At 48.7% G+C, this 22984-nt stretch overlaps 1 protein-coding gene across 2 annotated transcripts in view; it reads right to left on the bottom strand.

Moving 5' to 3' along the window:
• The window catches only part of LOC142575916 (cytochrome P450 3A16-like), a 61037-nt gene that overhangs the window by 27665 nt on the left and 10388 nt on the right, over positions 1-22984 (bottom strand). For both annotated transcript variants that reach the window (XM_075685715.1, XM_075685716.1), the window contains 2 exons: positions 10626-10722; positions 10032-10151 (listed from right to left, as the gene is read on the bottom strand). In XM_075685715.1, the coding sequence (XP_075541830.1) occupies positions 10032-10151; positions 10626-10722 (217 nt within the window). The remainder of the gene's footprint in view (positions 1-10031; positions 10152-10625; positions 10723-22984) is intronic.

The following is a 22984-nucleotide window of genomic DNA, read 5'->3' as shown; positions in this document are numbered from 1 at the left end:
CGCACGCACACACGCATGCACACAAACGCGCTCACACACGAATACGCATAACCGCACCACATTGTTCGAAGCTTCAAGTACATTCAATTCCATTGCAGTAATTACATGGAGGTCCCTGTCACTGCCGCTCTATGCTTGTGGCCGATTGTTTGCCGAGGTAGTTCTGCGTCGTCCTGAATAGATTACTGGGGGAAGAAAAGTTAATGGTTCACGTAGATGTTCCCGTTGGATAGGCTTCTGGTTGGAGAGCTCTGGGTATGAGATGAAGGGAGGGGCGCGGCGCTGTGTGCCGGCCGCTCCGGTCTCGAGGCCTGCGCGTGTCAGGAGGTGTTCGCATAAAAAAATTGGCTGTCCGCGGTAGCAGACAGCCGATCTTATACACCCCTGGCACGCGCAGGCCTCCGCGGCCTCTACGCAGTGGCCGGCCTGGTTCCAGCTTTGATCCCCCCGCTACCTCTTGGGGGCCCTGATAATCCTGCGCCGCCTGGTTTATTATAACCTCAGGTGCTCTCCTGAGGCCTCCTTTTGCCGCTTACATGTACCCTGCTGGAACAGTGCTTGTAAAATATGCAATCTATCGTCGCGACGAAAAAAAGCGACCCACGACTTATACAACACCAGTCAGAACCTTGCCCCTCCAGACACAGCGATCAGCGAGGTAGTGGGCGTCTGTGCCCACTACCTCACAGCGCGGGCAGCCAGCAGCAGAGCGCACTCCGCAATACCGGTTTGTCCAGGGTACAAACGCATAAAACACGCGCCAAGAAACGTCCTCCCTAGTGCCTTGGCAGAGTCACATATTCAAGGAGCAAAGGCCCCCAGATTTTCTCTCTCGCACCCGCTCTTACTCGCGCCTGCGCAGAAACGTCGACCGCCGCGAGAAAAGCCACGCCCCGCTGTACGTACTAGCGATCAGGCCCGAACACTCTCAAGTTCAACGAATGCCCACAGAGGGCGAAAAAATCGGCCGCACGGCGTTGCTTAAAAAAAGAGCAGGCATAGTACACCAATTAGAAAGGTTCCCCCGTGAGCGCATTATGTCTCGCTAGAGGCGCTGTACTAAGCGCTATTTTAACCTACAAGCTTTCGTCAACAATAAAGGAAGTGTTTTGATTACATGACAAAGAGTACAAAACTATTATTACTAATTTTACATTGTACTCTTTGTTACCAACTTTGTTGTTTTTGTTGACATCTTAAACGCAAAATAGCATTCAACATCATCGACCTCCCACGTGACCTCTAGCCTGGATTTAAAATTTTTGCCGGTATGTTCGCGTGCACGGCAGGTACGGATTCTTTGGTTCGTACATCGGTTGGTTATCTTGTGCTAAAACCAATTTATTTCGCTTCAATATCTCGCGTTATTTAACTTTGGATGTAAGCCCGAAAGCTAGGTTTCAGTCATGAACCATGTGGAGCACGTCTGCATCGAAATGGGAGCCGGGTCCTGCAGCGACTGGGGACAGCAATACCGGTGAGTTGTTTAACATCGCTGCTTCAATCGCTATGTAATATATGCGTATCGTTAACTTACAGGCGGAGGCAAGTTAACCAACTAGATGCTGCATTACATACGGGCAGTCAAGGCCCTCCGTTGCTGTTTCCGAAATAAACTTTCAGTTGCGAGGGGATCATTATACACACATTCACGAAAGGCAAAGCGATATCGGAACGCGCATCACATTTTTCATCTCGTTGTAGCCGTAGCCATGGGTGACTAAGTAGCCTTATCAATATATATTTTTTCGAGTTTGCCGGCAACTTCTTTCGTCCACACAACCGAATAACCCTTTGATAAACTGAAGCTAAAGTACCGAATTTAATGTATTAAACAGTCGCACGTAGGATAATTCACCCATATTTCGTACCTGTTGTTTCCAAATGTTCTTGCTGTTCAGTTTGGTTTACCTGAGGACATTTACTTTTGTAGTAGTGAAGGGATGCATCACGTTCGTGCAGAAAAAGAATGCATCATTTCTAATAGCTTCATGTCCTTCACACATTCGTTTGTGAAACCAAGAGTAAAAAATAAATGAGCGCAAAAATGTTCTCATTTGCAATCTTAATAATACTTAAGCTGTTGACATGTATTGTAGTTAGGCAGACATCAATTCCATGGAGAGTAGCAATATTTGCCATGCCATGCTAAGCACCCTAGAACATAGAGTGCAGTGTTCTGTAGTCACAAACCATTACAATGTATATGTCGCACATTTCGCATTTCATATTGCAAAATTGTGCTTATTCAATTTCTGATGCAGCCAAAACTTCTGTTCCAGACATGCAGTAATGAGGACGGGACTCGTATAAAGCAACACACTCCATGCACTAAACAGAAGGTGCTGCCTGCGACAACAAGGTCGTTGTGGGGACTTTGGCAGCTACTGCAAGGTAAACAACACCTGGTTCAGAAATATATATGCTTGATATATGCTGTATTGGCTTGCTAATATTGAGATACATGTCATTTGTTTGTAGCAGATTATATGAGTGTTTGTTCATGTTTACAGTTCACTATAAGTGGTTCGAACATAAAAGAAAACACTACATGAGTTTGGATAATCTCTGCTATATCGCATGTGTCACTGTTCTGCCTGAACAGTCTGTGCCAAGTACATCTTGGTCATCACGGGAGCCCCCATCTACACCAACAGGAAGGGACTGGAGCCGAATTCGCAAGGCTTTACACCGCGAAGAAGCCATTCCAACATTATTTGGATGAGATATCAAGTCTACGGACGACTGCGTAAAGAATGAAAAGAGCCTCCGCCAGTGAAAAGAGCCTCCGCCATCATTGCACCAGCACGGATATTGGCCGAGTCTTCCAGGCACCTCAACAACAAAAATTCTGTCTTCAGAAGTACCTGCAACTTCTGAACAAGCACAGACGACGCTGGCCGAAAGGGTTCCGTCAGTTTGCCCTTCCTTAATGAGCTTCCTGGCCTTGCCAAATTCCATTTGTGCCAAGTATATTTTCTTTTCAATGAATGCAATGTTTTTCATTCCACATTCTTGTTAAGATCATTCCTCTTCCTCATCCAAACACTAAAGGTCAACCGATTCTTTGCTCATACTTAATAACAGTCACTGTATAGAAGCATAACATGTCTGTATTTCTAGTGTACGTTGCCATGTGCAATTCCTCTCCTGAAATAGATGATGCGGCATTGGCGTGTGTCTTGCATTAACCTTTGCACCATTAGCTATGTAGCATTTAAATTAATGTTTCTGGCTCTTAGTGCTTGCAAGGTAGAGTGGCTTCTTTCTTGAATGCAAGCGTTCTCATTTCTATATTTATTTCTTAGTCTCATTCAGGATTGTTATTTTTGCTCGACAGCCTGTGTTTTTGCGCAAGCTACATTGAAGTTATTGATTGCAGAATCTGGTTTCGCTGCTGTCCGAACTTGTAGTTGTCACCGTGTTACGTTTCTCGTATGTTGGAGCCTGGTCAGTCTCTCGAGGCAAGCACCTGCTCCTACAGCCCGCACGGTGACATAGACTGCGAATTTACACGCACCGTGGTTGGTGCTAACCGTTCCGTCCTTTACTGCTGCTGCCGCGTGCAAATTTTGCTTGTGGCGTTCCTCGGCCATGATTTGGTGTTAACGGAGACTGTCATACATGATTAGATGGTTTTAAGTGTATGAAGTTGACATCCACATGTGTGGAAAGGCCTGCAAAAGTGCCTGCAACATGGTGATGCCCACGAAACCAACCATTGCCATATTTAATGAATGTGGGGCACCAAGTGTGAGTTACACACTAGGGGCATGCGAAAGAACAAAAAAAAAGACGCACAGGAAACGTGCAGAAAGGCGGTAACGCTAAATGGCCGGGCACTCCAGGTCGCTGTGTTGGCTGTGGCAGCATATGCTTGCGTCACCCGATTGCTTTGCAATGTAAGTTGCTCATGTTCAACGGTGACAGTCGGTGCAAACACGTGGGACACACTGTCCAATCTGCTTGCGCTGCTGATTGTTGCTTGTTACCAGACTACCATGTGCGACGAAGGCAAGCACTATGCCTACAGTCGGACGGTTGAATGTGCCGCAAGCGACGCGTGTGCGTGTATGCTCACTGTTGTCATGTGGATCGTAGCCAATGTATAGTGTATTGTGCCAGTGTATAGATCGAGCGTTATGTTAGAGTATGCTGAACTGATTTGATTGCAGAGTCTTGTTTCAATGCTGTCCCACTTGGTCATGGTTGCCGTATTACATTTCTGTGATGTGGCGGCCTGGTCGGTTGCATTGGGCAATGGCCTCTCGAGGTAAACACCTGCTCCTGCAGTCCGCACAGCGACACAGACTCCCTGTTTACATGAACTGTGATTGGTGCTCCCTGTTCGTCCTTTCCTGCTGCAGCCGTGGGTAAAGTGGGCTTGTGGCCTTCTTCGGCCGCGATTTGGCGTGAACGGAGACTATCATACATGATTACATGGTTTGAAGTGTATGAAGTTGATATACACATGGGTGGAAAGGCCTGGGTGGAAATGACACGGTTGGAAAGGTGGCACTTCCCGCAAAACAGACCATGTCCATATTGAGAACAGGTAAGGCACCAAGTGTGAGCGATACATTAGTGGCCACCGAAAGGACAAAAAGAAAGGTGCAGGTAGGAAAGGAGGTAAAGCTAGAATGCCAGGTAGTTCATGTCACTGTGTTGGCTATGGCAGCAGGTGCCTGCGTCACCTGATTGATTCGCAGTGCAAGTTACGGCGACTGTAAATGCAACAGGTGGCGCACTGTCCAATCTGCTTGCTTTGCTTGTCGTCACTCGTTACTAGACCGCCATGTGCGACGTAGGCAAGCACTGTGCCTGAAGTCGGATAGCTGAATGTGCTGTAAATGACCTGTAGTGCGTGAGTGCCCACTGTTATCATGTGGATCTTCGCCAATGTAGTGTATTGTCTGAAGCTTATGCGGTGATTGAATGCCTAGTCTCATGTGATAATAGTCGCAGTGTTATGTTTCTTAGATGCGGCGACCTGGTCAGCTGCATGGGCAACAGTCTCTCTAGGTAACCATCCGCTCCTGCAGTCCGCACAGCAATAATGACTCCCAATTTACATGCACCATAATTGGCGCTCTCCCCGTTCGATCCTTCCTGCTGCAGCCGCGGGCAAATTATGCTTGTGGGCCTTCATCGGCCGTAATGTAGCGTGAATGAAAACCAGCACACCTGATAACATGGTCCGAAATGTATGAAGTTGATAGCCACATGTGGAAAGGCCTGCAATAGTGGCTGCAAAATGGTGATGACCATATTGAGAATGTGGCGCACTAAGTACAAGTTACACATTAGCGGCCCCCGAAAGAACAAAAACAAACGTGCAGGTTGGAAAGCAGGTAACGCTAAAATGCCGGCTAGTACATGTCGCTGTGTTTTCTGCCGCAGCAGATGCTTCGCGTCACCCGATTGCTTCGCAATGCAAGTTACGGCGACTGTAGATGCAAACAGATGGGGCACTGCCCAATTTTCTTGCGCTGCTCGTCACAAGACCGCCACGTGCGACGACAAAAGTGAGCAGTTTACGAGCTCGGCGTTAATGGTGTAAGCGCATCTCGACATGCAAATTTATTTCTGCACTTGTACGAGAAGGTGCACTGCTATTCTTCTGCCAATAAAGTCGCACGTCCTATTCACTCACTTGTGGCGTGTTTGTATGGGCGTCAGTAGAGGCTCTTCAGTCTCCTGGCAATTAAAACGCGGCAGCTGAGGCATGGCGCGAAGCCAGCAAGGCCAGCATGGGGGGTGCCCCGCGTACGCCTCTGGTAAAAAGCGGCGATATTGGGTATTGCACTAAAAATTGCATTTCCGCTTCCTGTTTAAGTAGCGCCATCGGTCGGGCCCCCCGCTAAGTTCCATGTGCTGCCGCTTCTTATTTTCGTACCACAGTGGAAGGTACAGTTTCCCTTCTCTAAAGTTAGTTCTTTATTCTATGCTAGCAATTGTAAGAATGCGGTCGGGCAGCAACTACGCATTTTGCGACCGGGCGCAAAGGAAATTGACGATCGCGGCTCTATCTCGCGCGCCATATTGGCGGCGAGGAGTTACGGAGTCGCCATCTGTCGGAAGCGCCTCGCTGGCGTAGTATGAGGGATCACGCGGCGCGCTCCTCATAGGTTTTGCTGTCAGCGCTCACTGAAAATGCCACGCGCGAGCTCTCCCGGACATTTCTGTAAGTACTTTCGAAACGTGAGAAGTTTTTTACTGTCTAAATAACAATCTTGGGCAAACTTAAAGCACAGAATCGTTTACAGACGCTATCTCTTTGCCGAATACGTACAGTGAACGCCACTGCGCGCGCTCGCTGCGATGGAGTCTCGCGAACCGGCTTCTTGCGTGAAAGGTAGGTAAAAGTTGAGAGCCAACTATGGGAAATATGTCCTTATAGTGTTTGCATAACTAAATGGAGCGTTATAAAATGAAGCCTCAATGCAGCGATCGCATAGATTCGCAGCAACCGACTGCGCGTCTGCATGCTTGTCCGCGCACTGTTTCGCTTTCGCCGCGTGCGCGTTTTCGCACCGTGCCATGAGCTTTAGGCCGCAGAATATGAGCATTTCACAGTACACAAGCAACGATTGTTGCGTGGCCGCTATCAGAGCGGTTCAAAAATAGTTTCGTTGTTGAGACTTCGACGCGTACGGGGACTGTCATGTGCCGTCGCGACGATTCAATCTTTTTTTTTCTTCTAAATTATTGGACCTGTCAATATTATTTCCCGCTGCTTAGAGAAAGCCTTAGGTGATAGCGTTATCAAGATATTTCGTTACGTTGATTATTACCTGATTTTCTGCAATAGGGAAGAATTCGGTTCCGCTGCTACCTCAGTAAGTGAGCAATTTAAGCTTTATGGGGGAGGGTTAAAGTTTCCCAAGAAATTTCCTCAGCTACGCGTAATTCAGTTTCTTGACATTTTCTTGATGTTCGAAGAAAATCATGTTTGTTGGCAGTACTCCCCAAGATCTTCGAAGCCGTTGCTAAACTTTCAATACAAGCATTCTAAATGAGTAAAAAATGGAATTGCCATGTCGTGCCTTAAGTCTCCCCTCACCAGATCATGCATGCACAAACTGAGCGCCAGTTTTAATGCGCAAGTACGGCGCCTATTACAAGCAGGTTATCCTAGTGTAGCGGTGGCCACTGTGGCTGAGCGCCTAAAGAAGTCGGTTTCGAGAGGGACGGACGTGATTACAGAAAGCAGTAATGGCAAAAAAAGAGTAGTGGCTATTCCGTATATTCATTCAGTGTCCCACAGGCTTAAAAAAGTTGCAAGTAGATATGATGTTAATGTTGCTTTCACTGCTTCCAATAAGCTAGGTAATATATGCGCTTCCGTACTGAATAAAAACGAGCGGGTAAAAGGCAAAAAACGAACAGATATTTGTCCAGTGAAGCACAATAAGAACAACAGTTTTACTGACTGTCGTATGGGTCTGGTTTATAAAATTCCCCTTAGCTGTGGCCAGTTCTACGTAGGGCAAACGGGACGGTGTATCAATCAGAGGCTAATGGAACATAAAAGGTCGTTAACCGGTGGATCGCCTTCTAATCTTTCGCTACATTGCCGAGATTGTAACTGCACGCCAAAGTTAGATGAATGCGCGATATTGTACAGGCATAAGAATGAAGATGCGCGTCTTATGGTAGAGGAATGGCATATCTATAATGGTGGAAGTGCGTGCGTGAGTCAGCTTTCGATTACTTTACATAAGGATGAGATTAAGTGCCTTAACAGTTATCTCTCACGTAGACCGGCACGTGTACCCGACTGACACATAGTGTTACCATTCCCGAGCAAGCGCAGATGAGTTTTGTGTCTTTCTTTTTTCGCCTCAGTGCTCCCTTCAGTTGATAGTCAGCGTTCGTGTTGTCCACTTCTCTACTCTTGTGTCCTGTCTGCACGCCTCACTTCTTTTTTGCATAATGACAGTGCATTATTTCATAACATAAACATAACCATATGCTATGCTTTTTTTTAATGTGCCTATCGTGCCAGTAGCTATAGCATCGACAAGTTCATAGACCAAATTGTCATGACAATAGTCGGACAGCGGACTCGGGCGAGTGTCTCAGTGCGCGTTTTCCGAACATCGTAGACCCGGCGCCGTAGCAGAAATCTTCCTCGCGTCTGTGCTTGCTGCATGCTCGAGTTATAGCCGATGACTGTTTGCCGGTTTTGTGTTTCGCGAGCCAAGCTTCACGCAGCTTCTTGTCCGGCGGCTAGTATGAATAAGGCTGACACCGGGCTCCGTTGCGTACGTCCGGGACTGCGGCACCGAGCAGTAGCCTACCATGTGGCGCACCTTCAAAGGCAGCCGCTACCTATTGTAGTGCTTTCAAGCGTTGTAAAGGAGACACTCGAAGCGGGAAAATCTCGCCACTAAATGAGGACCGCGGCGTACGAGGGAACCCTCGTTTTCAGCTTGCTTCGGCTACTTCGGCGCTCCCGATGCAGCCGACGCGGCCGCTATGTCCACGTGATCCCTAATAGCACGTCACGCCGACGGTGGCGCCGGCTTTTCCAGTGGTGAAGCTGGAGGCCAATATGGAGGAAAGCGCGGAGACAGAGCGGGAGGGAGGAGGAGCAGCTTCGACTCCGTCATGTGCGTACTTTGCGCGGCCGCGCGTGGTCGCGCGCGCCGTATCTTGAAAGGGATCTGCAGACGGCTCGTACCTTTGTGCGCGCTATTCACGCCGCTCTTACGTTGAGGCAGTAGACCGCACGAAGGTCAATTCGCTTGCTGCTGCAGCCACGCTTGCTCACACCACCGTCTCGGCAGCGAGTGTCCGCGTTCATCGAGCGTGGTCTGTTCATGTTTGCTTGTGCGCGCTGGCGCCATCCTTGTTAATTGTGTTAGTAAGCGAATGTTTCCAAGTTTTTACGGCCGATAAAACCACTATCCTTACTCTGTATAGCGGTCGACTAATTTGCAGTCGCAATCGATGCTTCGCTTTCCAGGCGAGATCGCGATTTTTTTTTTCACACTGACGAGCTCATGTACGCTCGTCAAACATACCTAAGCGTATAAGTACGCCTTTTGTATGACGTTTGGTGTACTCGGGCTTGCGACTTCGCGACGACATCGACCACAATGCGTCATGTCTTGCTGTCTTCCACCGTTTCCCTTAAGTGGCTATGGCGTCCTCCCGCTGAGCACAAGGTCACATCATAGGATCGGTTTCAGCTGGAATGTAACAGTTTTCCTGTATTATGATTTAGGTGAACATTAGTGTCTCAGTTGGCAAAATCTTTTACTGAGCCATTTCCTACGGTGCCCGTTGCTTGCCCCGAGTGCAGCTTTCATACGTTAAAACTATTATATCTTTATTACTTTATGCCATAATAGTGGGCTGCATTTCTTTCAATCACGTGATCATTTGCCTTCTGTTCCGCTCGACCTGTGAATGTTTCTAAACGAGAGCATGACTTCAAAGAAGCCGAGCTATTCGGTAATGTGTTCAGTATAATTCGGCGTTTGCAGGGTAATTCTGCCTCTCGAGGGAACACATGGCCTCCATCGCCAATAGCCCTGACGCTCTTCTCTTTCCTGCAGAACTGGCAACTCGCTAGGCTTGTCCTCACCATCGTTGTTGAAATGCATCACTTTTTAAATATATGCTGAAAGTTTATGGTGGTACTCGTAAAGCCACCGACAAGGAGGAGGCTGATCGGAGAAGTACAAAGATGAAGCGAAAGAGAAACCCGCGGTGGAGGCTTATACACAACAGTGAAGAGGTTCAAATTTTAACCTTGTTCTGGAGCTTATAATATTCTTGTTCTTGTTAATGGTTGTTGAAAGGGTCGCGCTGACTAAATTCGTCTAGAAGTTTGGACAACAAGCAAGGCTAACGGGAACTTATTATGCGGCTACTTGTTGCTCTGAGTTTCTTTTAGCTTTTGCCTTTCTGTTTACGCGTGTGCCTGCGTGTGCTTTAGCAGAATTTTGTTTAGGATATACTATGGTCGATGCGTTGCTTTACCATTGTTGTTGAGCTACTGTGACTTACGGCGTACCAACCAGTTTTAGCTTGATCGGAGTGAATGCAGGTGACAGCGCCATCCGTTCATCTTTCCACATATCCGACGACATGTTGAGCAGCATGTTGTCCCACAAGGCATTTCCAGTTACTTCCCTCTCCTGAAACAAGAGAAACTGATGTGAAGAAGTTCTTGCCCAGCAGTCGTGAATAACGATGATTCCAACGTATTGAAGTGTGCACTTTAATAGTAACTTCGCGCTTTAATACTGACCTTTTCATGCAGTGACAGTGAACGGATGCAATTTCGAATGAATATAAAGTGTATTGTAAAGATGTAGAGTAGCCGGCGAACAAGGAAAACGTAGAATAAGCCGTCTTAGACATATCGATGTCAGTTTAAACCTTACGCACATCACTACTGCTTACACACAGCGTAACAGGATCATCAAGTGCAGAGGAGCGCAAAACAAGGGGAAACGTATGACATCACATTGCTTTCGCGTGCGTGTCGGCACTTCGAGATGAAATGCATCGTACGCAAACATGACTGCACACGTATACCAGCAGCCGACGTCGTGTTTGGCGTGTCTTCAAGCGGGTGCGAGTGCGGCAGACAGATTCCTGATCCTCACCGTTCTGTCGACGAAGGACTTGAAATCTTTGGCACACACGATACTCAGTACATCCGGGTCTCCAACGACGAGACAAGGCACGAAGCCTTGATATGATCTGCATTTGCAAAGGAGATATGAATGAGGATATATCAACCCGAATGCCTCTTAAAGAAATGCCGAAGGCATTTGCACAAAGAAAGAGAAAAAAAACTGCATGCGAAAAACACGCTCAACCGTTTATTGTTGACAAAATGCCTTGAAAGTCATTGTTTCGAAGTTACTGTCTGTAGGCAAAGCCGCAAGAGCATTGCTGCTGTTTGATAGGAGGGTTACTATGCGCAGGTGTTAAACTCATCGCGACAACATATATTAACGAAGTACACGTAGCAAGCTCTCAAACTTTTCGGTCACATGTTTGCTTAGTAGAAGAAGCGATCATCACCTCGCAGAGAAACTCATCTGGTACAGAATTAATTTAAGGACACGAAATGTCATACATTTGGGATCAAAGTGGACTCTGCGATCACTTCACGGTGCGTCAGGAGGCGGGACGTGGGCCGGAATGTCTTTCTCCTCGTTTCTTTCAACGTGCAGGTGCTCCGGCGTTTCATTTGAGCTAAGCTGTTGTAATGCAAAAATGACCCTGGGCCGTACTGCGACATGGAGTCGGCCTTCGCCGATTCTTTCCTGCGGCAGGCGGTGCATCAGTGAAACTTAGCACATCGACACAATGTATTGACGCGTAACGTTTCAAGGTCGTGCTGTTCGGGGATAGAATGCCGTAGCCTTGAATATAATAGTAAAAGAGTATATAATGTATATTGCATTGCTAACGGCCATTCTCTTTAAGTGCTACGATGGTCTCTGGCAAATTTTTGGAACTAACATCCCATCCGTCATGTAGTACGAGAACATTCACAAAGCCAATTTACAAAAGCACGCCGTGCTTGTTGTACTTGTTGCTTTGCCTCAGTCTTGTTCTTAGGGCCTTTGCAAGTTTAGCATAAATTACGAACTCGTTCAAATTCACATCTTGTTAAACATTCTGAAGAAAAGGTTGTCCTGTAATCCCGAATTGTATGTGCCCTTGTGCCATGCGCTCTGTCAAAATTACTGTAGGGAATATCACGTTGTTTCGTAATGATGGCGACCTACATCATGTTCTTCTCCGTGATAGGAAATAAAAAAAGATCTTTGCTTTTAGTGCATACATGCTTAACACATTGTCTGCTACAGCAGTATATACATCAATGTGCGACCATAGCTTTAATTTATGTCCTCGTGTACTATAGTTATAATCCTCATGTCTGCTCGTATCTTAAACATTAGTTGTTTTTATAGCAGAGGCGGCTTTTCTCGAAGTCTTCAAGATTTAACGGAAACTACGTCATTGACCGACATGACTTAACCAAGAACAGCAGACATAAATTGTGTCTGCGAGAGCATATAGCCACCTGTGCGACCCCTGCATATGTGGCAATTGCGGGCTTGGTTCTCTGCAGACTTACGCAACATAACAAAAAACGCAATGAAAATATCCTCACTGGAACAAATATATGCCTTGAAGTCCACCCTCACCTCCGCGCCTTCGTTCCTTTCATAAAGCGAATTGACTACTTTTGGCTTTTTCCTCCGTTCTAAATTCAAAAAGCTTTATTCGTTTCTGTCGCCAGTCTTCTCGGGAAGAACACGGCATGCAACAGAATGGAGTGCTCTAAACTGGAAAGAGTGAAGTGTAAGCAGCAAAGCCCGGCAAACAAACGTTTTCATTATTGGATAAGCCTTAATAAGCTGACTTTGCTGCAAAAGATGTGGCACATCGAACTATTTATTTTTGCACTGAAGATATGGATTACTCATTATAACACTATAACACGCCTGGAAAAGAAAGTCACGGCGGCCATTCGGCTAATACAGAGAGTCTCCAACAACGGGAGGGGGATTAAAGAAAGAAACGTTGTGCGGCTCGTTCAGGCCTTCGCGATCAGCCACGTCGCGTACGTGGCGGCATTCGTCCACTGGAACAAGGCCGAGAAAGACAGGATCGACGCGCTCATTAGAAAAGCGTACAGAACAGCACTGGGTCTCCCCCAATACACAAGAAACGAAAGGTTACTACAACTCGGAGTGCATAACACGCTGGAGGAGATCGCAGAAGCACAGAGAATAGCGCAACTCGAAAGACTCTCCGGAACCAAGGCGGGCAGAGAAATCATGGAAAAGATCGGCATAAACTACCACGGAATGAACGGCCCCAAGATGCAGATTCACCCAGACGTCCGAGCCGCAATCAACACGGAAAATATCCCGAAGAACATGCACCCCGTGCACAATGTCGAGAGAAGAAAATGCCGCACGAAAACGATTCTCAAAAACCACGGCGCGCGGGAGGGGGTGCTTTTCGTAGACGCCGCGCGGTACCCCCGACACAGGGACGACAATGGTGGTGTCAGCGCTGACAAAGGTAACTCCCTCTTCGCAATGGCGGTCGTATGCACGAAAGGAAAGACCGTGACTGCGGGCTCCGTAAGGACTAGATCGTCGGAGGCAGCGGAAGAAACGGCAATCGCATTGGCTATAATCAGCGGTCGGCAACAATACAGAACAATAATCAGCGACTCCAAGACGGCTATTAGGAATTTCACAAAGGGCTGGGTCTCCACCGAGGCGGCCAAAATCCTGAACCACAGAGCAGAAGACTTTAAGAACGGCACAATTACACCCAAATACCTCAAATGAATCCCGGCACATATGGGAGAAGTTACCATGAATGCCCCTCCCAACCTCAACGAGAAGGCCCACCGAGTCGCGCGAAAACTAACCCACCGCGGCACGGACAGTGACGGCCCAACACCCCGCAACCCCCGGGGAAGGGAGAAGGATTGCGGCGGAGGCGATGGAGAAGACGGAGGAGGCGACGACGACGAAGAAGCGATAAAAGACGACAGGGACAGACTGGTCACGTACCACGACATACTGACACACTACACGAAACAAAGAGAAGCATACCCACAACCCCACAAACAACTCGACAGGTCTCAAGAAACAGATTGGAGAAGATTGCAAACCAGAACGTTCCAAAACCCAGTACACTTAAACAGAATAAATTCAACACAATATCCAGACGCAAGCTGCAAGCTCTGCAAACATGAACACGCAGACATGGCACACATCTTCTGGAAGTGCACACAGATCAGTTCAGTATACGTAGAGGACAAGATAGAACCGGACCTTCTCGAGGAGCGATGGCTAAGCGCTCTGACTAGCTCAGAACTACACGACCAATTATGGGCTATCCAGCGGGCCCGGGCAGCGGTGGAAAGGCTATGCCTCACCGCACACAATGCCCGGGTGGCCTGAGCCCGGGCTGGCAACCTCGCAGGTCCTTTTTCCATTAAAGTTTTTTCCGTCCGTACTCATTCCCACTGCTTGCCTTTCAATTAAAATGAGCAGCTTGTGCTTTCGCCAATCCGGTGCGGGTAGTACCGATCACTTCAGCACTTGGCCGTCTCGTACAATATCAGTCAGCAACGTCGCCTTATATATTTTGGTATAAGTTATTTGCAGTAACCCTGCCAATATAATATGGCCTCACCTGTATCGCCTTTTAAAGGGCCCCTCAGCAGGTCTGGCCATTTTGGACTGAGAGGCGCAGAGCATACAATGCGTGATAACGAGTGTGTATACAAAGTATTACATCGCTACGCGCCGCGGAAAGATCTGCAATCTTAAACCGAACGCCATTTTCCCTTCTCCTCACGGCCGCCGCGCTCCAAGCCGGAAGATGACGTACACGTGCTATTGCGCCTACGCACATGTGTTCGCGCTGTGACGTCCTCGTTGTGACACGTCACTTCAAGAATTATTCAACGCAACATCTCTTATTTGTGTAATATGTTGCTGGAATAGAAAAAATTATAGCTTAGATAAATAACAAAACACATAAACCAAATGTCTGCATGTTCTTGTTTTACTTCGCACCGCAGCAAGAGAGAAGTACTTCCGCTTCGTCTGCTTGTTCCCACGTCGTGCAGTTGCGCGCGCAGACACCGAAACTATGTCATTTTCTACCATGTTCCAGCGCGGGATCATGCTCTTTGATCCGCTTCTGTCTGTCTCAGTATTCGTGCAGCACAGACTTATACCGTTAGTAAGGTGTCCTTGTGCACAGCGCAAAAAATCGTGCGCTGTGCTTAAACAGACAATCGCGACCGCTCGCGAGCGACGCCGTCATCTGAAGTGCGCCGCGCCGCAAAGAAAAGGGCAATTGACAAGAATCTTATTGAAGTGTCCTGAGCAACAAGACTCGGGGAGCCGAAGGCTCACCAATCAAGTCGGTAGCTCTGCCCACGCCGGGACCGGGAAGTGGTGACTCTCAGGGACATCGCGGGCCCTCTGGATGGCCTGTAGTAGGTCCGGGAGTTCCGACCTCTTCAGCAAGGCGTCCCACTTGGACTTGAAGTTAGAAGCCCGCATTGTACGGGCACAGCCAGAGCATGTGCTCGAAGGAGCAGCATGTGTGACCGCACTTGGAGCAGGACTGCGGGAAATTGGGGGTCTATTCAACTAAGCGCTCTAGGCGTGAGATACGATCTGGTCTGTAAGAGCCTGAAAGTAACAAACAGCCTGAGCTCTGTTGAGTTTCGGGCGGGGGGAAGAGAATTTCCTGTCCTCCGGGTTTGTCTGTAATGAGACGTAATATCGTGATAGGGGATGAGAGGACCTGTGAAGGGTGTTGCGGCGCCTGTTTCTCGAACTTCGACAGGCGTTACTATTGCGTAGCGTGGCGTTGTCGGCGGGCTGCAGGCGTCCGGTAGACCATGGCGACCAGGCAGGGACGAGACGATTTCTAGTGTGAAACTTGCACTGTTTATTCAATGGTTGATGAAGGATAAGAAGAAGAGAATGAATAAATTCAAGAAAGTACGTTGCGGGGCCCCTTAAATAGGCCCACTAAAATTGTAGGCGCGATCTTGCTCTCGTCAGCGTCACGCATCATACACCGAGTCTGGTCGGGTATAGGCGGCGGATGCCTTCTCCCATTGGAGTTTGCACGGGCTTGCCTCATCTGGCGGCAACCCACGGAGTCTGGTCGGGGATACGCGGTGGATTCCTTCTCCCAGGTGAGTTGACATGGGCTTGCCTGCTCTGGCGGCAACCCGCGGGTGCTGTTTGGTTCGCAGAAAGCGTTCTCCCCTAGAATTGAACTGTTTGTGGAAAGGGTTCTTACCTTGTTCGCACGCACAAAGGGGCCTATCGTCACTGCGAGGCGCCTGCCAGACCGGCAAGCATACGAGACAACCATAGCAAATTAGGAATCCATCCTCCATTTCGGTTGAGCAGGGTTTTTCGAGCATCCGTTTTGTCCGGGGTTTTACACGCCAACCGTAACAGCATCTCCGGCGTGGAAAGATCCCGACGTGTAGGGGCCAGCAGCCACTAGGCGAGGGATCGGCGTTTCAGCCGCAGAACTTCCCTCCGGGGTGACGAACCTTTCGTTCGTAGCTGGTAGATTCCTGGGAGTCGTTCATTAGTCCTCGTGGTGCTCTTGCGCCGTTTCTCCCTGGTCCGATCCAGTGAAACTGGACATTCAAACCGGTCTCGCAACTTTTCGTCTCCTGTTTGGGCAAGCAATCGCTCCAGAACAATGCCGGACCCACAGCCACAAGTCAAGTGAGGTGAAACGCGATAAGCTTTCGAACAAACTGGGTCCCATGAGGTTAACTCGATATCGCGAACGGTCGCAGTGGTCCTGCCAGGTGTGTGGGAAAATGTGTCTTTAATTTCAAACAAGAGTTCTCCCAGTTCAGCCCTTTGATTGAGATTCAACTCCGCCTGCTGTACTAACTTGTCCATTGTCTCGTAAATTTCTTTTGCCCCCGTTACTCATGTTAACTCCGGAAAGTTGACAAGCATCTCCTCAGGTTGGTTAAGGGACATGTTCTCAGTGGGCTCCCTCTGCCGGTAGGGTTTATGTAGATTGCTGTGGTACACTTGTGGCGTCCTTCGTTTTGCCGGTGCCGTGATTACGTAGTTTGTTTCAGATAATTTCTGAATTATGTAAACTGGTCCTGCCCATTGAACCTTTAGTTTGTTTTTCAATGAGGCTTTCAGGATCATTACATTTTGCCCAACTTCAAAGCATCGCGTTCGAGCCGTGTGTAATAGTATCGCTTAACATTGCTTTGGGCATTGTGCATTTCCTGCCCTGCTATTTCTTGAGATGTGTGCAGTCGGTCTAACAGCTCTAGCACGTATGCCACAACTGAAGGGGGTCGTACGCACGAGCTTCCCAGGCTTCTCGAACAATGGGAAGAGGGGACCGAAGGAAGCGACCGTAAACGAGCTCTGAAGGTGAAAAACTTCTTGACTCTGTGGTGCAGTTCGAAGTGCGAACATTGCTGCAGGCAGGCAAACCTCCCAAGCGGCTCTGTGCTCATAACAAAGGGCTCGCAAAAGCCGTTTGATGACTGAGTGGACTTTCTCTACCGCGTATGACTGCGGGTGGTACACTGAGCTACGAATAATTTTAATACCGTGCGTTTTCAGAAACGTCGAGGTCAGTGCGCTCGTAAAGAGGCATATTTGATCTGACTGGATTTCTTCGGGAAACCCCGCTCACGCGAAGGTAGACAAAAGTGCGTTGACGACCTCCACCGAGCTTAGTTCTTTGAGGGGCACTGCCGCGGGAAATTTCATTGCGGGGCATAGTGCAGTAAGAATATGTCGATAGCCAGACTGCGTAGCAGGAAGTTGCCCCACTGTGTCTGTAATTAGCCTGCGAAATGGCTCCGTGATAATGGGAACAAATCTCATTGGCGCTTTAGCCTTATCTCCGGGCTTGCCTATGCGTTGGCCTGTGTCGCAGCTTCTTACAAATGCTTCTACTTCTCGAAAGCGACCGGGCCAGTAAAATTCCTGCAGTAAGCAGTCCTTTGTTTTGCGAATGCCCAGATGCCCTGTCCAAAGGCCCCGTGAACATGGCGCAGGAGCTGTTTACGATAGGGATGCGGCACCACGAGTTGGTCGAATTGCACTCCCTTTCGACTGGTGTATTTTCTATAGAGGACGCCTGCCCTCTTGAGGAACTTCACGTTCTGTTTAGCCACAGCTTATTTAGCGTCCGGCCTTAGCTTACGCCGGGTGGAATATCTTTCCTGCTCAGCAGTCGATGTGGCTGGGCTTACAGTCAATAACTTTCTTCAGTATTCTGCCTCTCGAGACATTTCAGGCTCCGGTGCTTTCCTGACCTCTTCATTAGCCAGTGTACTTTCTGCAATATCCCTCATAGGGCTGTCCTGTTTGGTGCTGGTTGACGAATCCTCCGTGAAACCTGTTTCCTCCACCACTGGACATTCGTACACTGCCTTGCTCACACCCTTGCCTTGGAACGAGTTAGGCTAAACCCGATTTCCCTGCGTCACAGCAAATCCTCAGATTTGTTAGAAAACAAATATGAATGCTGTGGCGGGAGATGTGCCGAGACGGCGGCTTTGGTGTCCAATACTCCAAAAGGGCCTTCGATACGAATGTTTACCACAGGGAGACAAACACTGGAGGCCTCTACGGCTTGCCTTATCCAAGCACATTCTCCCGTGAACTGGCCTTCCTCCACGTACGATGGATGCACCACGTCCATTGTGGCGGCCGAGTCGCGAAGCACCCGACACAGTTTGCCTTTACCACGAGATCTCGAACGTACGGCTCTAGCAATTTCAGATTTTCTTCGTTACTATTCGGTGACTTCAACACTAGTTTGGGATTTTTGCACCCCACGGAGATATACCCCGTTTGCTGGCAGTTGTCGCAAACTACTGGTTTCTTTGCCTTTCTGCCCTTTGTTCGGGTGACTCCTCCTTTCCCCTTCTGTTCTCGTCACTAACTTTCTCCGAATCAGACCTTTCTTTGGATATATACAGACTCGACCTTGACCATCGGTCGGGCTTGCCGGGTCTGTATTTATTCATCTCCTTCTTAGGAGCTTTGGTGCCTTTGAACGCATGGCGAGCTACGTACTGCTCAGCGAGATCAGACGATCTCGTGATAGTGTCCACGCTTGGCCTATCCTGAACCCAATCGTTGACGTTTTCTGACAGCCGGTGGCATAAGTGTTGTAAAGGAACGCACTGCATTTTCTTTCTGGCGTCGCCGAGTGCGCCCTCTTCTCTGAGCCATCCTTTCATGTTTACCTACAAGGTGTATGCGAAATACGAGTGTGACTCACTTTTGGTCTACTCGAACTACCTGCATTTCCGCCTGAATACTTCTGCTGATAATCTGTACTATTTAGGCAGATCCTCTTTGACTTTCTTGAAGTCCTCTGCTTCTTCTTTCCTCATGCGGGCAATGATATCAGCTACTTCACGGTGGCAGCAACGTAAGCAAGCGTTGTGGCCACGTGTTTCTCACGAATTTTGCCTTCTCACGCGTGGGCTCAAACTGCACCAGAAAAAGACCTATGTTCCCTCCTACTGCGTAGGGTGCCGTCGAGTCTGTCATTCTGCCCTCGCTTTCTCGTGCCTCTGCGATAGGTCTGGTATTTTGAGCCTTCAGCAACTCAATATCTAGGCGCCTCATTTCGAGGTCGCGCTCTTCTTTGGCCTCACGTGCTGCCCGCTGGCGCTCTTCTTTTCCTTCTAGGCGCCTACCCTCTTCCTCCTTATCCTCAATGCTTTCTAGGCATTCCTTCAGTTCATCGTCGTCTGTCCCGCTCGCTGCGATCGCCTCAGCGAGCTCCGGATTTCTCTCTGATTCGACAATTTGAAGGTATGATTCTCTGGCCAAGCTAAACGATTCCGGCTTCTTTAGTGCCTTCAAGTTCATCGCTGCCCTTAGTGCCGCTAACTCTTCATTCTGTACAAACCTCGACGTACTCGAAACTTCCGTCATCGGTTAAACAAAATCACTGCTCTGTACTTCCCAAAAAAATACGTAAAGCCAAGGGATATTTTAGTGAAGAAAAGCCGTGCACTCACCATACGCAGTCATGAATCCTGACACCTTCCTTCCGAATGTTGTCACCATGAAAAAAAGGAGATGATCTCCTAGATGTCGTCCAAAGTTGGGTCCTCCAGGGTAGCGTATCCCTCCGCTGCTAATCAGTTGTTGCGACACCTGTTTCTCGAACCTCGACCGACGTTACAATTGGGTAGCGTGGCGTTGTCGGCTAGCTGCAGGCGTCCGGTAAACCATGGCGACCAGGCAGGGAGGAGACGATTTATAGTGCGAAACTTGCACTGTTTATTCAATGGTTGATGAAGGATAAGAGGAAGACAATGAATGAATTCAATAACGTATATTGCCGGGCTACTTAAATAGGCCCACTGAAATTGTAGGCGGTATCTTGCTCACGGCAACGTCACGTGACATGCACTGAGTCTGGTCGTGAAAAGGCGGCGGATCGCTTCTCCCAGTTGGGTTTTTCACAGGCTTGCCTCCACTGGCGGCAACCGACGGAGTCTGATTGGGGATAGGTGGGGGATTCCTCCTCCCAGGTGAGTTGGTACGGGCTTGCCTCCTCTGGCGGCAACCCGCGGGTCCTGTTTGGTTCGCGGAAAACGTTCTCCCCTAGAGTTGGACATTTCGTGGAAAGGGTTCTCCCCTTGGTCGCACACACAAAGGGGCCTGTCATCACTGCGGGGCGCCTGCCAGAGCGGCAACTTACGAGACTACCATAGCAAATTAGGAATCTATCCTCCGCTTCGGTTGAGCAGGGTCTTTCGAGCATCCTTTTTTGCCCGGGGTGTTACACGCCAACGGTAACAAGGGACAATCCTGTTGGAGAGCAGGACGGCTAGCTCGGGAGCGGTTTGTGAATTCACGCGCCAGACAGTGGGCCCACTCGTTAGGGTTTCAACCCTCTTGCATGGCGAATTCTATTGTTCACGTGAGCAGGGAACCACGCTATGCCATGACCTCTAATTTCTTCGCCTGCAGTACTACGAAAGGATCTGTTGACAATGCCGGTGGCCTGTTTAGAAACTAAAGCGGACGAGAAAGCCCTGACCGCCGTGCGCGGGCCTCTTGCGGCTTGAAGAGCCAAGGCTATCGCTGTTTCCTCCGCCTGTTTGCGTGTTTAGTGTAGATTGATGCGCCGCTGACTGATAAGTGCTCCGCACGCGTCAATGACCGAGATTGCAAACCTGTATTTGCTGTCGTATTTGGCGGCGTCGACGAAGAACGCATCGACCCCGCAATGATCGATTCGTTGAAGGGTCGTTCTAGCCCGTGCTTTTCTGTGACCTTCGTTATATATCGCGTGGATGTTCCTCGGTACGGGCTGTACCTTTATATCCTCCCGGGTGAATTTAGACAGGGGCTTTCTGTCGAGCACTGTCTGTATAGGGAGTATACCAGCTTCATCAAGAACCTTAACGCCAGGTTTGTTGTCGAAGCCTAGAGATCTGTGCAATAAACTGTGCTTCGATTAATTCGTTTGTGGTGTTGTGAATTCCGAGTTCGCGTAGATTTGCCGTGCTATTGGACTGTGGAATACCGAGTAGTCTTTTGACGCCGGACCTGACGAGGGTGTCAAGTTCTTTTCTTTTCGACTTTACTCCATTTGAGGAACGGTGGCGTGTAAGTAATATGACTGAAGAAAAAAGCTCGGAGGACCCTGAGTAGGTTGTCCTCCTTGAGTCCTCCCCTTTTTTTTGTGATTTTATTGATGAGTTAATATATTGTTCGCCTGCGCGCCTAGCTTGTTTAGAGCTTGTACATTACAGCCTTTGACGTTAGGTCAGCTTATCGGAGTGTTTATGCATGGCGATATTGAATAGTAGCAGGGGTATAACCGAGCCCTGAGGGGCCCCGCAGTAGCCTAATTTGTAAGGACCGCCCGAGATCGTGCCCAGTCGAAGAAACGCTTTCCTTCCCCATAAGTACGAGAGAGGGGAATTAAAGAATTTGCGCCCTAAGTTGAGAAAGGAACTTTCGTTCAAGGTGTGTTCGTGAGCCACCTTATCAAAGGCGTTAGCGCGGTCGAATGCAATGATTCCTTGGACGTCCCGCGTCTCGTTCTCGAATATGGATCTTTTCAGGAGGAGCATTGCGTCCTGCGTGAAGAGTCCCTTTCGAAAGCCTGTTAGGTTATGTCTAAATAGTTCGTGGTTTAATATGTGTTCGACGATTCAATTGTGCTCTGCATTTTCGGCCACTTTGCAAATGCGCGATGTTAGGGAGATGTGACGCCGGTTATTCATGTGCGGAGGTTTCCCCGGTTTGGGGGTAAGCACCACCTTAGCGGTGGGCCATTCCGACGTGACCTGCCACGAGCTCCGCACCTCGTTTATCTCTGCCATTTGGATTTCGATGGCCTTGTCGTCCAGGTTCCGAAGAAGCTTATGGGTGACCCCTTCCGGCTCTGGAGCCGATCGTCCATTTAAGTCAAAGAGTACATGTCTGATTTCCGAAGTTGTGAAAGGTTCCTGTAATTCTGGCCTGTCTATCCTGGGCCGCTCTCGCGTTTCTGCCTTGCAAATCTCCTTCCTTGATGGTTAGGTAGGTTTGCGCCAGGTCGTTGGCAATTAGTACTTCGTTTGTGAGGCCCAAGATGACCTGCTTATGTATAAGCCTATCGAGAGTGAGATTTAAAGCGCTCCTGGACTGTTTGTCGTTGAGGAGGCTTTTAAGTAGATTCCCTTTACTACCTTTTCTCATGCAATCGTGCGTTTTGTTGCACATCTCTTCCCACTGTTGCAGGGCCAGCTATCTGGGATGCCACTCTATTTCCTTGGTTAGTGACGTTAGTTAGTGACGTTAGTCGGCGATCTCTGCGCGACAGCTTGTTTAGCTTCCAGGAGATGCGCTAACCACGAGTCTATTTCGGGGACTTCGAGTTGTGTGGTGATTTCTTTGATCGCGTTTTTGACGGCCTGTTTAAGATTGGCAACTAGATCTTTGAAAGATTCGTTTGAGGATGCCGTTTCGCCTTGAATTTTCCGGAAAAGATCCCAATCGACGTATTCGTATTCGACCGGAGATTTGGGTTTGACATGCACCGCGATTTCGAGAATGTAGTGGTCACTACCCAAGACCTCCTGGAGATTATCCCATGTGCCCTTGATATTTCGAAAGAATGCCAAGTCTGGCGTTGTGTCTTAACTGATTGAACTACCACTTCTGGTGGGAAACCTAGGATCCGTAACAAGCGTGAGGTTAGGATCGTCTGCACATCTGGATAAGTTTGTGCCATTCTTGCTGTTAAAACCGTATCCCCATACCTTGTTCGGAGCGTTGAAGTCCCCCGCAATTAAGAGAGGCGGGTTTCTGGCTGCCCTGATTGCGGAATGGAAAATTGTGTTAAAGGCTCTGTTCCTACCCGCAGGTGAACTGTAGACGTTAAAAACAAAACATTCGCGTTGCTCGATCTACTTGGC

Source organism: Dermacentor variabilis, chromosome 3 (genome assembly GCF_050947875.1).
Source record: "Dermacentor variabilis isolate Ectoservices chromosome 3, ASM5094787v1, whole genome shotgun sequence".
NCBI lineage: Eukaryota > Metazoa > Arthropoda > Arachnida > Ixodida > Ixodidae > Dermacentor > Dermacentor variabilis.
This window is presented reverse-complemented; position numbering and strand designations above follow the sequence as displayed.